The sequence below is a fragment of the Panthera tigris genome, chromosome E2 (genome assembly GCF_018350195.1).
Source record: "Panthera tigris isolate Pti1 chromosome E2, P.tigris_Pti1_mat1.1, whole genome shotgun sequence".
Classification (NCBI taxonomy): Eukaryota; Metazoa; Chordata; class Mammalia; order Carnivora; family Felidae; genus Panthera; species Panthera tigris.
In genome coordinates, this window is record NC_056674.1 from 18,294,651 (window position 1) to 18,311,925 (window position 17,275).

General features: G+C 59.4%; 2 protein-coding genes across 2 annotated transcripts; both read right to left on the reverse strand.

Moving 5' to 3' along the window:
- Positions 1 to 3,906: 3,906 nt before the first annotated feature.
- LOC102956443 (hepcidin antimicrobial peptide) lies at positions 3,907 to 5,476 on the reverse strand. The gene is made up of 3 exons (XM_007096768.3): positions 5,326 to 5,476; positions 4,207 to 4,266; positions 3,907 to 4,122 (listed from the first exon to the last, which is right to left on the reverse strand). The coding sequence occupies exons 1-3, from the start codon at positions 5,410 to 5,412 to the stop codon at positions 4,018 to 4,020; spliced, it is 252 nt and encodes an 83-aa protein (XP_007096830.2). The 5' UTR covers positions 5,413 to 5,476; the 3' UTR covers positions 3,907 to 4,017.
- Positions 5,477 to 7,656: 2,180 nt separating this feature from the next.
- Positions 7,657 to 16,898, reverse strand: USF2 (upstream transcription factor 2, c-fos interacting). The gene is made up of 10 exons (XM_042969069.1): positions 16,815 to 16,898; positions 16,504 to 16,550; positions 16,276 to 16,394; positions 15,940 to 16,140; positions 15,368 to 15,518; positions 15,157 to 15,244; positions 14,807 to 14,865; positions 8,690 to 8,784; positions 8,400 to 8,528; positions 7,657 to 8,307 (listed from the first exon to the last, which is right to left on the reverse strand). Exons 1-10 carry the CDS (start codon positions 16,874 to 16,876, stop codon positions 8,218 to 8,220), a joined length of 1,041 nt encoding a protein of 346 aa, XP_042825003.1. The 5' UTR covers positions 16,877 to 16,898; the 3' UTR covers positions 7,657 to 8,217.
- Positions 16,899 to 17,275: the final 377 nt, after the last annotated feature.

A 17,275-nucleotide genomic window follows, 5' to 3' on the forward strand; every position in this document is an offset into this window, starting at 1 on the left:
GCCCTCCACCTCATCGCTGGCCCCTCTTGGCGGCGGTACTCACTTGGATGCTCTTGCTTCTGCGCCCTCTGCTCCACAGGCCCAGCTCACAGTCCCCTGGCCTCCCAGGGTCCGGGCCCCCACTTGCCAGCCCGTCCCCTCCCCCCGGGTGCCAGGGGCCGCCTGCCTCCAGGGCCCAGCTCCTCCCTGCCCCCGAGGGAGGGGGGCACAAAGGGGCCCTTGTCACCACCGCTGGAACTGGGCAGCCTGACGCCTGGGTTCTACCAGCTCCTTCCTGGAGGGGACGGGGCGGGGGGGAAGCGGCCCCCCTTGTCCCCCCTCCTCCACCACTGAGCGCCCTGGTCCTGGGTCCCTGAGAGGGCCTTCCGATATCCCTGGAAGTCTCAGGCTAAGAAACAGGAGGCCTTGTCCTCAGTGTCTAGGGAACGTCAGTGGCAAGAACAGGTATAACCTCAGTCCCAAGAGGCCACAGAGGGTGTGAGCAGGAGCAGGCGGGACCCGCCCGCTCTTGGCTCCAGCGTCACCTCCACCCTCTCTTGAATCACTTCCCAGGGGCAGGTTGGGTGCCCACATCCTGGTCTACCTTCCAGGCTCCTCTTGCTATCACAAATGACCGTATGGTTTGACTGTCTCCTCTCCTGAGAACTCGGCCTCCAGAACGACGAGGGCTTTGCCTGCTTACTCCGTCTGTCCTGTTTGTAGAATGGCTCCTGGCACAGGGTTAAGCTTCCTAACCACAGAGCGGGTGCACGGATGTGTTGCTCAGATACCCAGCGGCACCTTCTGCCTGGAGACCTTTGCACTTACCTGTTCCTTCCTCCCGGACAGGTCTCCCTACCCCATCCCGCTCCCCACTCTGCCACTGGCCGCGGCCTGTGCACTCTGTTGGCTCCCAGCTCGGACACCACTTCCTCTGGAAGCCTGCCCTGCCCGTCTCACCAAGCCGGGCCCCTCCATTCAAACGCTGCCCTGTCCTTCCAGAGCCCTCCGCACACTTGCCCGCCGCGCTCTGGGTGCGCTCCTTCCGCGCCGGCACGGGAGCTCCCAGAGGGCAGGGTTTCTACCTGTCTGTCTAGTTCATCCTCTGTCCCATAGAACAGCGCCTGGTGCACAGAGGGGCTTATCGGGGGCTCTGTTTACTCTATGAGCTGGGTGAGGACCCTCTGTGCGCAGATTCCAGATTCCACAGCGATCCTCCTCTTTGGTCATGACCTCGGCAAGGTGCTTGTACGGGGAGGGACGGGCGGAGGGAGCTGGCGATGCCGCGATTAAGCGTAGGGATGGTTTGACCAGGAGCTGTTCAGTCACACTGGCGCATCCTCAGTCCTCATTCAGGCCAGAGCAGTTTGTGGGGAGAGGGGAGGTCCTTTCTCCCAAGGGAGAACTCGGCCAGGGTGGGGAGGGTGAGGGGCAGGGAAATCCCTCAGACCCAGGCGTGTGGAGTCAGAGAAAGCTGGATAGAGGGGGAGGGGGAGTCCCACCCCCACCTCAGGCTTCATGATGTCAGACTCTGCCCGTGCCTTTCCCAGACAGGGACAAAGGCCCATTGAGAGTGGGGTGGGGCTTGAACGCCTGGGTCCCGGAGAAGAGAGGGGCCTGGTGCCTGGGCTCCGGAGGAGGACACTGAGATCCTGATCGGGCTACTCATATGGCACAGCCTTCAGCCTCAACACCAACCCCGTTGGGGTCGTGTGCCTGTGCCGTTTGGGGGTCCAGCTCCTCTTTAGGCGTGCACCGGAGGCTGTCTCGTGGGGCGGGTAGGATGTACAGGCAGGCGCATCCACAGACAGCCCTGGGTCCCCAGGCCACAGGAGGGTGGGGCGCTGGGGAGCCTGAGAGTGTCTAAAGGGGGAGCCGCCGCTCTGATCCGGCCGAGCCTTCCAAACCAGGCAGGTGTGGTAGGACTACTGTGACAGAGCACCACATGCTGGGTGGCTCAAAAAACAGAAATCGATTGTCTCCCAGGGCTGGAGGCTGCAGTCTGACGTCAAGATGTTGGCAGGCTCGATCCTGGGCGCTGGCGGGAAGGATCTGCTCGAGGCTTCTCTCCTTGGCTCATAGGTGACAGTCTTCATGTTCGCATGGCGTTCTTCCTGTATATGGGCCTCTGTGTCCAAATCCCTGCTTTTCATAAGGACACTAGCCCTATTGGATTAGGGTCCACCCTACTGACCTCATTTTAACTTGATTATCTCTATAAAGAGACCCTATTTCCAAATCGGGTCACAATCCTGGGACTTAGGACTTCAACATTTAAATGTGGGGGTGGGGGTGGGTGGTGCCTGGGTGGCTCAGTCGGTTGAGCGTCCGACTTCGGCTCAGGTCATCATCTCGTGATTCGTGAGTTGGAGCCCTGAGTCGGGCTCTGTGCTGACAGCTCAGAACCTGGAGCCTGCTTCCCATTCTGTGTCTCCCTCTCTCTCTGCCCCTCCCATGCTTGCACTCAGTTTCTCTCTCTCTCTCTCTCTCAAAAATAAATAAACATTAAAAAAAATTAAATGTGGCGGGGGGTGGACACAGTTTAACTCATAACTCGTGAGCAGCTAAATCACCCGATGAACCGAAGCCTAGAGACACTTCTCCTTTTTCAGATGAGGAGGCGGGGTTTCCGTGGAGAGAAGCCGCCTGCGAGATCCTGCAGCTAATGGGAGACTAAGCTGTCTACCTCACCTTCCTCTTCCCACCCTTTGGTCTCCATTCAGGGAAATCACTCCCAGAGGGCGAGCCTCTCATGGCTTCCAAAGCAGAAGGTAGAGGGTGGCGATGTACAGGACCGATCTGGCTCCCTGGCTGGGTTTAGTTGGGCTCACAGAGTGTTGTTTACAAAAAATAAAATCCCTTTCATCAGCTGCCAATATTTAAAAAATCAGGAAATTTCACATAAAAATAAGCATGGCCACCTTCTCTCGAAAAGAAGATTTCGCCATGTTTGGCCCATCTTTGGGCACAACAGCCATCTACCGGTCCCCCGTTGGATACCCGGGCCTCCCCATGGATACGAAACATTGGGCCCAAATGGCCAAGGCCCCTTATCACCATGCTAGCGCTGATGTTTTCTTAGAGGCTGGGAAGATCGTGAAATGCATCTTCTCTGTTTCTATCAGTGGGGAAATGGGATAAAGCAAGGGGGATATGGTCCCAAGAACAACGGGAGGGAACTCAGCTCCTCATGGAGGTGGACGGCGTTCTCCCACGTGGGTCACATGCCGTGCGTCCTTACTGAGATCACAGAGCCTCCCACGTGCTCCTCTGAGACAAGCCCCCCACCCCTCACTCGTTCGCCGTGCCTGTCCAGAAGGTCGTCGGTTTTTCTCAAACTCTTTGGTGTCAGAATCCCTTTCTACTCTGCAAAATCTTCGAGGACTCCAAAACAACTCTTGTTTACATGGGTGGTATCTATGGCTGCTCAATGTATGAGAAATCGAGACTGGGACGCTTTTAAAGCACGGGGGCACACGAGCGCACAGCTCATTACCGTCAGAGCCATGGGGTCATCCCGTGTCACAGAGCTTGTACGCCCGGGACGCAAAGAAGGTGAAAGAAAAAAACAAGTGACGTTTTCGTAGTTTCCACCTTGTGGAGCCCTGCGAGGAGTCCCCAGACCTTGCTTTGAGAACCCTTGTGGGGAATCTAAAGTTGTAACCCCTGTTTCAAGAAGACTTCAAGGAGAAGAAACTTGGCTTAACTTCCAGCCCCGCTGTAGCAACGTAAATTCTAGGTCCTCTGAAGAGGGGAAGGGAGGGAAGAACAGGGAAGAAACTTCCTTCACCAAGCCTCCTTGCCAAACCCAGCACGCACGAACCCCGTACGCCCCACGGAGTACCGGCCCTTGCAAGACAGGGGCCAGAACCAGCCTCTGGCAGTGGCCTTGGGCAGGGAGAAAGGGCAACAGACACTCTGGGATGGAAAACAACAGACAGAACGAGCCATTTTATTCCAAGTCCATTCACTGAGAGTCAGGGGGCAGCAGGAATAAATACGGAGGGGAGGGAGGTCCGGGGGCAGGCTGGGGAGGCTCTACGTCTTGCAGCACATCCCACACTTTGCTTTTTTACAGCAGCCGCAGCAGAACATGCAGATGGGGAAGTGGGTGTCTCGCCTCCTTAGCCTCTGGAGCACGGGCTGCGGGGAGGAAGGGAGAGTGAGCGGAGCTTGGGCGCAGGGAAGGGACGGGGAGGCTCAGAAGGGACTCGCAGGTGCTCTCACCTTCAAGCCCGCCTCGGCTGCCGCTGTGTCCTGGGGTTGGAGGTCCGTGAGCTGTCCTGTCTGTGAGAGCAGAAGGGGTGGTGAGGGTGGTGGGGATGTGGAGCTCTCAGACTCGCCCCCAAAGACCAGCTTCTCCCCGCGTGGTCGGTGTCCTGGGGCTCAGCTGGCATCCCAGGAGTGGCCTTGCCGTCTGGCCTTTTCTCCCCCGCCCTCGGGCAGCTCTTCCTGCAGACGGATCCCGGATCCGTCTCCCTCTCTCACTTCTTGGGGACATCACCCTCCCTGGCCTGGATGCCACCCCCGCCTGTATCAAGTCTCCCTGCGTCTCGCCCCGTCCATCCCGTTCGTGCCTCACACCTTATCGGTCGGATTAAAAGCGTGGCGCCCGCTCAAGAGTCTCTCCCTCCGCCCCTCTCCCCAGTGCCAGCGCTTGTGCTAAAAGAAACTAGCCTGCAGAGCTGCCCTCGCAGGCGGAGGAAAGTCAGTACTTGGAGTCCGCCCCTCAGTCTCCTCTCCAAGCCGCGTCCTCTCCACTTACTACAGCCTCCGATCCTCGGACACCCGTCTGCCCTCTGCCCGGGGCTTCGCTTACCGCCCCCTTCTCTTATGGTCCAGGTCACCCAGTCCCAGGTCGAATTTCATTTCTCACAAACCATCCCGCTTGACTCCCAGCCCCTGATCCGTCGCAAGTCCTCCCCTCACCCCTCGTGGCCACTCTGCTGCCATCACCATCTTCTGTTATCCAGGATCCCACTGACGAGACAGTTATCCTGGTTATGTTTTAATTGTTCACAGATGAATTCCCCGGCCGGGACGTCAGCTCCACGAGAGCAAAGCTCTTCTCTCCTCTACCTTGTTCGCTGTGTGATCCCCACTGACTAGAAAAGGACTTGTCACAGAGCAGGTGCTCTGTAACTGTGGAACTAGTTCGGGCCCCCAGTCCGATCCTCAGGCCACGATCTCTGTACTTCAGGCGGCCGTCCGTCCCCACCCCGGTCCCTGCCCCGAGCTCTACCTGGTGCTAAGAGGACCAGCTGCCCTCAGCAGTCCCCCCACCACCCAGGGCCTGGCTCTCCGGTCCCGGCCACCGTGCCGGGCCCGGGCCCCCTGGGCTCTCACCTCTTGCCGGAGAGCTGAGCCACTGGCCAGGCTGGCCAGGAGGAGGAGCAGGAGGCAGGCGGCCCGGACCTGTGTGCTCAGTGCCATCGTGTTGTCTGGCTGTGTCCCGCTGTCGGGTTTGGGACTTGCTGTGGTGTCTGGGGTCCCGTTTCAGCTGCTTTTATGGGCCCTTCTGGGGGAGGCGGGGGTACTAAGCCCCCTCCCCTTTGTCCCAACTCATTTCCAAGAAGGTGGTGGCGCCGACAAGACGGGAGATAAGCGGGAACAGAGCGACAGGGAACAGTGTTATGTCACCCTGAGCCAGCGGAGGTGTGTCCAGGGGGTGGGGCAGACGGGGCCACAGACCCATGCCTCTAGCCAGCCACCTGGGAGACACTTTCCCTGACACAGCATCACCCTGTTGACTTCAGAAAAAATTCCTTTTGCCCCCAAAGTTGAACAGTTCGAGGAGTAGGAGGAAGGTGACCTCTTATTCTCCCCCCTTTCCCGATATCCTCATCCACAGGGAGGCCGGCTGTCACTATGGTCCCTCGGGTGTCCAGCAGAATTCCTATCGCTTCAGGCGGTCTTCACATGTGCACGGGTTCTGGCAGGGAACGCTGGGGTGGCCAGACGCAGGAATCTGTGTCGGCTCCAGCCCCCAGCAGGCATGTGGTTTTCTGAATCTTGGGAAATGTATCTGCAGAACGTCCCCGAGAATTTTGGGCCACGAGACAGCAGTGATAGTAACGGCTGCCATCAGACGCCTGCATCCTATGCGCCGGCGGATGTACTGACCCACTTTTGCATTCGGCCTCTGCCGCCCGCCCCCAGCAGCTCCCGCCTGCCCCATGTCGGGCTCTGCTCTGTGCTTTGGGGCCCTCGTCGCCTTCTTAGCCACCGGTCCCGGCGGCCTAGCTTCCCGGGCCCTGCTCCCTCCTGGGAGCCCACGGCCACCCCAAGGCTGCTTTTCTTCATTCTGTAGGGGGAACCGAGGGCGGACTCGGGGCAGTGCCCAAGCGCACCTGGTCAGAAGAGCTAGGCCGGCCTGAGCAGCCGGACCCTGGGGCCCGTGCTCTCACCATTGGCCTTCCTGCCTCCCCACGAGCACAGGCCACAGTGGGACGTGCTAGACCCGGCTCACACCGGCTCCACGGAGCGAAGGGTGCGCATCTCATCCCGGCTCTGCCGCGGGACATCCCCCTGGCACCTTGAAACCGGCCGCGGTGGGAGCAGCCAAACCACAGATGGTGGCCGACGCTGCACAGCTGGGCCTTTTTTGGGCGAGCTGGTCCTCCAGCATGTCACCGGATGGAGACGAGCCTGGGCTGCCTGCCTGGGGCCACCTCCCTCCTACTCACTTGGGCCGTCTTTGCAGGCACACGGCCCTGGGAACTACCAACCTTGACTCCGCAGACAGGCCTTTAGCCATGCCGCCACCCTGACTCACTCTAGGACCGTTCAGGGTCAACTCCGGCAGAAGAGCCTACAGACGACGCTGCCAAGGAACGGACACCCGTTCCGGGCCTGAGCTGCCACTGAGGCCCACTCAAAACCACAAAAGCGGGGTGTGTGGGGGCCGGGAGGCGAAGGCTGCTCCCTGCCACCTGCCCCCTGATTCAGTCCACGTTAGGCTCTTCCTGCCCCACACGCCTTCACTCGGCGGAGGGGACGGGGCTGTCAGAGGGAACACCAGGTAGGAACATTCGGGATGGGACCGGGTGGAGAGCTCGGCGAGGTGACGAGGCTGGCAGGCCCGGCTCCCTGGAGCGGTGTGGGGGGTGGGGCCGAAGCAGAGTCAAGGGCTGTGCGGCCACCCACAGGGAGACATGGCAGCGTCCCCCGGCACCGCCAGGCATCACCACGTCTCCGCTCAGGCCAGGTTTCGTCATCAGCCGGGGCAGGGGTCACAGTACAGGCGCCAGAGCCACAGTGTGAGGCGACAGGCTGACGGGCCAAGCCTGGCTTCCTGGCCATCTGCCCTTCCTGGGGGTGGGGGGCTCAAGGCCAGGCCCCACCATTGGCTGGTGCAGAGGGGAGGGCTTCAACCCCTAAGGGCAGGGTCAGGAGCCAGTCCTATTTTTAGAACGGATGACAGGAGAGACCCCAGCCTCTCCTCCAAAAACATGGGACGTGTCCTTGACCCTGGCACCTCCTGCCTTCACACCACATATGCACACCTGGGGCCTCAAAGAGGATATCCGTTCCTTAATTTCTCCACCATCCAGCCGACAGACTGGGTACCAGGGGGTACAGGATGGCAGGGACGGGCACACAGCCACGAACACAACATGGAGTTCTGCAGACCCCAGGCCCCCCCCCCCAAACCCGAGATGGACAGATACACAGACAGACAAGGCGGGGCCACATGGGGCCAGTTTATTGCAGTTAAATACCTCTCTCTCTCTCTCTCTCTATTTTTTTGTCCACTTTTCCATAAAGAAAATTAAAACACACACACACACTCAAAGGGGAGCAGGGATCCAGAAACAAGAGGTGGGGTGGGACATGGCCTCCCTGCTTAGGTCCAGGCCCCGGGGCTGGCCCCCGTAAAGTCTCCCCTCCTTCCCGAAAGCACCCTGTCTCAGTACCTCTAGAGACCAAGGAGGCAGCGGGATATGGCAGGGCTCCGTCCTCCTCCCTCTTGCCTCCAGGCGAGACCACTAGAAGTGCTGGGGCTCCGTGGGGGCCGGAGGAGGGAGACAGACAGGAGGGGGAGGGAGGAGATCATTTCCCAAGTTGAGGAGAGCGGTGGGCGCTTATCCACAGAAATGCATTGTTTCTCCCCGTTTTGTTAAAAATCTACTATAAAAAAACGCAGCTGGGGGAGGGGCGTCTGTCCCTCTCTGTGCTAAGGGCTGGGGAAGGGGCGGCGGCGGCCGGAGGAGCCCCCGCCGCGCGGCGGGGCGGGTGTCACTGCCGCGTGCTCTCGCCCACCATCTCCAGGTTGTGCTGCTGCAGCTGGGCACGAAGCACGGCGTTCTCGTTCTTCAGCTCCTCGATCTGGCACACACGACAGGGCACGAGGAGCCAGGGGCTGGCTCCCCGCCCCTGCCCCGGCTCCCCCACCAGCCCCGGCCCGGCCCGGCCCTCACCTGTTGCCTCAGGAGCTCATTGTCCATCTGCAGCCTCTCGGCCTCCTTGAAGGTCTCCTGCATGCGCTGGTTGGTCTGGCGCAGCTCCCGGATGTAGTCACAGGCCTTTGACAGGATCCCTCCTTTACTCTGGGGGGGGGCGAGAGCGCCGGTGAGCGCCGCCCCCGCCCCCGGCTCACCTGGGACAGGGCCTGTGCCCGGGGGGGGGCCAGGTCAGGCAGACTTCGTCGCAGGGGCTGGGGGCCTGGCCCACGGCAGCGCGGGGAGCTGGAGGGCCGGGGGGCACTCACCGCTCCCGTCTTGCTGTTGTCCGCATTACAATCTGGAATGATTTTTGAAAGCTGGACGATCCAGTTGTTGATCTTGTCCCTCCGCCTCCGCTCCACTGTAAGAGCAACAGCAGTGTCCACGGCCGTGCCAGCAGAGCTTCGGGCGGCTCACTCCCTGACGCTGATGTTCCGAGACCCGAACGCGGGCACCCGCGCCCCGCTTCTCAAGAGGAACAGAGTCTCCCCTCTACCCACCCGCCCCCCGGCCCCCCTGCCCGGCAGATTCTAAAAATCTGAGCCGAAATTCAAATTAAGAAATTTCACGTAATAGTTGGCATCCTGAGAAATGGAGCTGTGGCTCGTGTGCCTGGGAGGCAAGAATGGGCCAGAGCTCCTTTACACGGGACCCAAGTACCCCTCGCGGGTCCCCCAGAGCGGGGGGTGTTTGATTTTTCCATACCCCCTAGAGCTTTGGGCTCCGTAATTTTGTTTTCTCTTCATCTCTACAATCAGTCTGCCCATATCCCACCCCCGGCTAAAATCCTTCTCCAGAGCCCTGGCAGCGAGTCCCAAGCCCCCCAGCTGGCATGAGCGGCTCGCAGGGGCCTCCAAAGGATGTGAACCCTACCTCGAAGGCCAGGGCTGGCAAACTAATGGAAGGTTTCACCTGAAAAACTCCAGATGCGTGATTTTTACTCTATAAAACTCGGCAACCTCGCTCAAGCTGTCAGCTGACTTGAGTGGCAGCTACCCCATTCAGCTGGGGCCCGCGCCTTCTCTCCAGCTCCTCCCTCTGGCTCACTTCAGGGCCTTCTAACAGCTGCCTGGGGGCGGCCTGCGCTGAAGCCCGAGACCCCACTTCAGGGCCTCCCGAAGCAAAGCTGTGCCAGAATCTTCCTTACCTTCCAAGCACAATACTAGGCACTGGTGTGGACACACAAGAAAGCCTCCGTCAACCCACAACTATCACACACCCTCATCCCTCCTGCCAGGACAGACCACAGACAAAAGCAGTCGGTGTTTGCTGAGGAGATGAAGCCTGGAGGAGAGGTTTGGAGAGGAAGGCAAAGGGTATGGTCTCCAGGCTGGGCGGTGCTGACAGGCGTTTACAGAGGGGGTCGGGGGTGGGGGGGGAGGGGAGTGAGAAAGGAGGGTGGGCCGGAATCACGCCCCTTACTCCTCACAGCCTCTGAGGCCGGTTCCTCCCCTTGACCCTGCTGTTCTCTCAAAGAACACGCCCGGCCACGAACAGGCAAATCCCACCGCCGGCTCTTGGCTTTGTCTGCTCACTGCCAACCAGCCTTTCCCCACGTCCGAGTGCTCCCCACCCTAGCCTGGGTGAGGACGCCCTCCTACACGGACCCTCCGTCTTTCCACAAGAGTTCCCCAACGCCTTGCTGAGAACGTGCCCGGCACCGCACTTTGCCCCACCCTGGCTCTGGCGTGAGTGCACAATATCCGGGTCCCACGGAGAGACCTGCACCTCCCCACGGAGGACGGCCGTGTCCTATGGTCTGGGAACTCCGCGGCCAAAGGACCACAGCGGGGCCCAGAGTCCAGCCCGGGCCTGGCGGCGCCGCCCCCCGGCCCCCCGCAGCGCGCTCCACTCCACAGCAGGTGGCTCCTCCGCTTCCTGGTCTCCCCGCGCGCAGCCTGGCGAGCTCGAGCCCCGGCACCGTGCCGCGGCCCTACCTCACGTGGACTCCTCCCTTCCAGCCACCAGGGGGCAGGGATGGGGGGGCCGGGCACAGCTTTTCCAGTTTGCGTTTCCTTCTTTAAATCGTCCTGCTTGCCCTACCGTGTGCAGGGTGCCCTGCGAGGCCAGAGTCTACGGCGGACTCCGTCTCTGCCCTGCTGGTGCCCACAGCATCCCTGAGATGTGCATCAACGGGGGGTACTGACACCGTGGATGTGCTGGCATCGAAGATCGTACCGAGGGCCTGGGGAATGCCAGTGTGAGGCAACGATCTCTGCATGGGGGTGGGGCGTGGTGGACCTTTACAGAAGAGACTCGGAGAGGGAACATTTGGGCTGGTTTCTGAGGACAGGGGCATTAGGCAGACAGGTGTGAAAAATTCAGAAATGGCGACACGGCAATTCTTGGGAGATACTTGGCAGATACGGTGGGGCAGGGTGTAGGAAAGGCCAGGTTGTGAGGCCTTGAATGCCCTGTTTATGGGCCCAGGCCCTTGAGTGTAGGCCCCTTCATCAAGCAGGTGGTGAGGTGGTCAGGCCTATGGCTCAGGAAGACCATCTTGGCACATTTAAAATGGTGGAAGACCGTTAAGACCAACGCCACATCCGTTCTATGGAAGTTACGCCCATACAATGTTGAAAACAATTCAGGAGAAAAACCTGCCAGGACTGGGGGGAGAAATGGGCAAATTCACAGATACAATTAGAGACGCTAACACTCCTCTCTCAGTAACCGACAGAACAAGTAGACAAAAAAGTCAGCACAGAAAACCTGAGCAGTGTCAGCCAACTTGACCTCGCTGACCGAGGAAACACTCCACACAACAGCAGCAGATACATTCTCTTCAAGTGCACATGCAAACTTTCACAAGACAGACCACGTTTAGGACCATAAAGTAGGGCTCGACAAATTTCAGGGCACTGAAATTATATAATAAGAGTATGTTTCTAATGAGAACAGAACTAAACTAGAAATCAGAAACAAAAAAATTACCCAGAAAACCCACACGATTGGAAGTTAAGAAGAAATCGTAAGGAAAACTGGAAAATATTTTAAACTGAACGATAATGAAAACCAATGTATCCAAATGGGATGCAGCTGAAGCAGCAGTGGAGTGAAATTTGCAACCAGAAGGGCCTGTGCTAGGAAAAAAGAAAGGTTTAAATCATCTTAAAAGGCTAGGGAAAAACCCCCAAACAAACTAAATCCAAAGTAAATAATGGAACGAATTAACAACATTAAGAGTAGGAACTAATGAAATAAAAAAAAGCAATCCCATCCGGCATTTAAAAACCAGATTTCACAGAGATCTGGATTTCTGGCTCCTCAGAGGATCCGGGTAACAGGGGACCCAAAGTCTGACATGGCTGCAGTGGGCTGGCGCTGCACGGGCCACCCTCAGGCAGGACCCGCAGGACCCAGTTTCCCGTGGGACCTGGAGACAGGCTCCTGTGGTTCCAAGAAATGGGGGAAAAGAGGGAAAAAGGAGAAAGAGAATCTGATTTGAAGTCCGCTTTGGCACAGGATCTCAGGGTTCGCAGACATGAGGGAAGGAGAAGGGGGCAGAGTGGACAGTGGCCCTGGCATTCGGTTCCAGCTTGGGTAATTAGCACAGGGGAGCCTTATGCCACTATGGAAAGAGAAATGCTGCCTGGGAGCCTTTGGGGAGGGGAGACGGCAGGCTCTGTTTTGGGCAAGTTGAGTACGAAGGGGTCTCTAGGACATCCAGAAATGAAGATTTTTGAATGGGCAGCTCAAACTATGGGTCTGGAGATCAAGAGAGAAGAATGGAATAGAGACAGCTTGGCACACAGCCAGGGCCGGGGCGTTGGCGGGGGGCGGGGGGGGGGGGTGCTGGGAGGACACTGAAGAGTGGTTCTCATCTTGTTCAAGTCACATACTCTTTTCTGGAGAAACGATCGATACCTACAATAAGGGATAAGGCTTTGGGGATATTGACCATCCCTGGGCCTAATGTTTCAACTCTCCCGAGGCCAACAGAAGAGGGGCGAGACCTCAAGGGAAACCATCAGTCAAAGCAGTTTCCCAACCCTGCCCAATGGGAAGAATCACCTGGGTAACTTGTTGAAATACAGACTCCTGGGCCTCCCTCTGACCCACTTGTTCAGAACCTTGAGAGGACAGCCCTGGAGATAGAGACCGTTAACATGCTTCCCGGAGCTACTGGGATGCTGTGCTCTGAAGAACAGGCTGGGAAGGAAAAGCAGAGAGTGCAGAAAAACCAGAGCGGGTAGAACAGAAGGGAACATTCCCGAAAGAAGGAGAACAGGCAGGGTCAGATGCTTGGAGCGCAGACAGGAAAGGAAGCCAGTGGATTTGGCAATGAGGTCATCCTGAGTGACCTTAGATGGACGTCTTTTGGTAGAGAAATGAGCCAGACTGCCAAGGGTACAGGGAGGATGGGCAGAGGGTGGGTCAAATACTGTGCAGGTCAGGAGAGAACAGGATGCAGCTGGAGAAAGACAGGGTTATGAGAGAGACGGTTTTTTGTAGGACGAGAAAGATTCATGACTTTGCAGCTAGACCAACCTAGTGAGAGGCAGAGAGTGACGAGTGGGGTGGAGGGTGGCTGGATGGTATCCCCGAGTCACTGGTGCAGCCTTACCAGGCGGCACACCGCGCTGCTGGGGGGGCTCATGTGTCTGTACTCGCTGAAGTCACCATGAGTGTCCGGGGGAGCCGCGCGGCCACCATTCTACACAACACCGAACAGGCACAGACGCTGAGAAGCAGCCTCGCGTCACGCAGCCAGTAAGTAGCAGGGCCACGACTGCCTGGGATCCTAGTGGAGGCCCCTCAGACACACCGCAGCCCAAACCAAGCTCAGACCTGCCCCTTCCCTACAAAGCGACCTGATGCCACCGTGAAGTCCTGGCTCTCCAGCCTTGGAATCATCTCCCCAACGCGCTCCCCTACCTCATGCCCTGTCCTATCCCGAGCCAACATCTGCAATTACCTCCTATGCGCCCAGCCCCCGGTGTCCCATCACCCTTGCTATCCAGCGTCCATACACAAACCCCTCTGCTGGCTGGAATAAAAACCCGGGAGCAGGGATGCTGGGAGGGCCTCTTACAAGGCCCTGCGTGACCCCGGTCCCGGACAGCCCTCCTGAAACTCCAACTTCCTCTTTCCTTCTCGGACTCCTGCTCTTCTTCATACACACCAAGTCTGTTCTGGCTTCGGCCTGGGCGTCTGCACTTAAGCATCCTCAGGCACCTGGCCGGCCCATTCAGGCCTCTGCTCAAATGTCACCTCTCAGAGGGGCCTACGGAGCACGCTGTCTCCGTTACCCTCCAACCTCCCATGCAGCTTTATGTTCCTTGTCGTGATTTACACTACCTCATGGCACACCGCAGCTTTGGGTGACTTCTGTCTCTCCCACCAGAACGGACACCGGGAGAGCCAAGAGCTCATCTGTTCTATCATCCACTGTACCCGAGGGCCTAAGACACAGGCATATATGTGGTACAGATATGCTCAACGCCAAGCTCAATGAGCTGCTCCGATCACAGGTACAAAGGCCCAAACCCAGCTGAACACCGTGGGGACTCTCAGGGCCTCGCCTGACATTCAAGGCCCTCCTTAGTCCTCCCCGGTACCCTGCCCCCAAGCACTCCGCATGGAACCTCTGCTATGACCACACCAGTACTCCCCGAAGCAGCCGCAGGCCACTCTGCCTGCCCTCCAGCCTGCGTTCCCCTCTGCCTGACACGCACTCCTAAAGGCCATCTCTCCGGGGAAGAAACAAGCCCGAACTCCGTCCAGCCTCCTTGACGCTGCAGACCGGGCTCCAGACCTGGCACGGGGCAGGGGGGGCGTGCTTGCCACCCAGCCCAGAATCCACCTTCAGGAAACATTTGCTGAGAGACAAGCGTCAAGACATATGTTCCCCTGGACTTGCATGTGACCACGTCCACGACAGTGGCTACGGACTGGGGGCAGGCAGGGCTCGGGGTGGGGAACTAGGGGACATCATGAAGGGCCAAAATAACCGTAGGGTGGGCTTTGGTGTTCACAAAAGGCACGATGCCCCAGCCTTGGCCAGCCAGAGGCACAGCTTCTGGAAGTCAGGTAGGCAGGGGAACGAGGGACTTAAGGTCAATGACAGTCACCAATGGAAAGATAGTTCTAGGGGCATCAAATCAACTCGAGTTTTCAACAGGCAGGAAATCCGTATGTGAATGTGAAACACGCCATTTCAGATGCTGACCGTTAATTTGAGATCACTAACCAAGATGACAAAACACATTCCAATTCACACCTCCTGCCTGTCTGTTCCTGACTACGAACTTCCACCCGTTTCTACTCTTCCGGCATTCAACGAACACCTTTCGTGCACTTCTAGCACGTCGCTGATCTGTGACACCAAGCACCAGGCCTGGCCGTGCCCGTGAGACCCAGAAACTCCACCCCGGCCTTACCTTCGTTGTGCTGGGCCCTCCTTCTTTCATCCCGTGGTGTTCTGGTTCCGTCAATTTTCCTAGAAAAGGAAAAAGACGGGCACGTATTATCTCGGGTACCGTTTGCCTAAACATCTACGAAGAAGTCAGACTTGAGAATCAGCTGTGTAAAATAAACTCTTATGCAGAAATAGAAAAACGGTAACTCCCTTATACTCAAGAAGCAGAAACAGACCAAAAACACATACTGACTGCCTGCCGTGTGCTCAACTGCCTGGCTCCCATTCCAGAAAACCTTCCCTTCCTTTGGCCCTCTCACACCAGGCCCTCCCAGGGTCCCCTGCTCCTGGGAACAGGTCTCCTGCACGTACGGGGAGTAGGGGTGTGTCCGAGGTGCAATTGTCCTCTGTGTTCCTGTCTGAAGCACGTCCTGTGGCGTCATCATGACATAGAACTGGCCTGCAGCGAAAGCAGGGGTTAGTGCAAAAACTGGGGGGCAGTGAGAACTGGTTAGGGGGGCTTCCCTCCCTGCTAGGCCTGCTGCCTCCCCTGCCTTCCGCCCTGGCCCCTTCCTCCCTTTACCTCCGGCCTGCAAGCTCTGGTCTGTGGTCTGTACGGATACAGCTGTGGTATCTCCCACACTGGATGCTGGGAAATAGGCAAAGCGTGCCTCCCCACTGACAGCCTCAGCTGCAGGGCTGCCGCCATTGCTGAAGGGATTTTGGATTACGGCCTGGGGAGTAGGAGGACACAGAGGCCACCCTTAGCCATCTTTGTTCCCCAACCCGCTCCCGTGTTGCTGTGTCTGACATTCACTGCATTCTATGGCGAACGGAAAACCCCTGTGTGCCACTCCACTCTGTCTCCTAGGCCCGGAACTCAGCAGATACTCAGTGATCACCTGATGGGTTGATTCATTTTTACCTCTAAAAGTCTTTCCTGTTACTCTCATCCCCCTTTTACAGAAAACAACAAAAAAAAATGACATTTCAAAACTCCTGACCCAAATTTCACCTTGCAGAACGGGGATATGACCCACACAACGCAATGGGTCTAAAGGCAGCATCTGTGTCCCACCTGCCCCACTCCCTGGGGATCCCCAAGAAGAGAGTTACTGTCCCCTCTCCATCCCCCCAGGGGTTGTGGGCACCTACCAGTGGGAAGGGTGCTGCGGGACCTGGGGGCACAGATGCAGCAGTGGGGCCAGGACGTTGGGCTGCCCCATCCACACCCACCTGGGTCACAGCCTGCTGACCCCCAGCGAAGGCAGCCGTAGACACAACGCTGACGGCGCCAGCCGTGTCGCCCTGGCCATCCAGCTGACCATCAGTCACCTGGACTACGCGGTACGTCACCTGCAGGGGGCAGCAAAGCGGCGAGATGGGTTCTAGGGTCCCGGCAGGGGCCAGGTCCGAGCCCCTCCCAGCTCGCCCTCTGGACCCTCAGCTCGACACTCCACTTGCCCGCGGGCTCCCGGCCCGGAGCCTCACCTGTCCTCCATTATTCTCTGTGCGGAACTGGTACTGGATGTTGTGGTCGCCAAACGCCGCCTGCTGGACGCTGGCGATGGCCACCGCCGTCTGCTCCTCCGCCCCAGGGCCGTCCCCGCCTGCGGTCGGGGGGGGGGGGGGGGATGGTCAGTGGTCACGCGGCCTAGGCGCCCCCAGTCCCCTCCCCGGGCTCAGGCCGCAGACCCGGTGGGCCCCTCGAGTACTCACCTTCCTGCAGCTCGACGCCCTCCTCTGCCTCGGGTCCCTTGTCGTGACTGCGAGGAGGACGGGAAGGAGAGGGGGTCAGGGCCGCCCCCGCCCCTTTGCCCAGGTGCACGGCCCCCGTCCCGCCCAGCCCGGTCTGGAGCTGGGATACCGCTAGGACCCGGGACCCAGGGTATTAGCGCGGGGCCCCCCTCCCTCGCGGCCTCCATTTTGAGCTGGGCCCGGCGGCCGCTCGGGATCATGGCGGCCCGGTCGCCAGGCCGAAGGGCCGGGACCGGGGCGCGCGGGGGCACGGACCGGTCCGGCATTCTTACCTGGCGGCGGCAGCAGCGGTGGCCGAGGCAGCGGGATCCAGACCCGGGTCCAGCATGTCCATGGGGGGGGTGGGGGCGGGGGGGGCGCGGGGCCCGGGGGGGGGGAGGGGAGGGGAGGGGAGGGAGGGGAGGGGGCGGGCGGCCGGGGGGGCCCCGAGCCCGGCGCTCACGCCGCGCGGCAGGAGGGGACGGAGGAGACACGGGAGCCGCTCGCGCTGATCACGGGGACAAACAGTGGGGTCATGTGAGGAGGAGATGCCGCCGCCGCCGCCGCCGCCGCCGCCGCCGCCGCTCCTGCAGCCGCCGCCGCCGCCTCCGCCCGCCCGCCCTCCGGCTCCCGGCGGCTCCCGGCTCCGGGACGCAGCGCGGCCGCCCCCCGCCCGCTGCACGCGGCCCTCAGGCCTCCTTCCCTGAGCAGCCGCCGCCGCCGCCGCGACTTTTTTTTTAACCCGGCCCGCCCT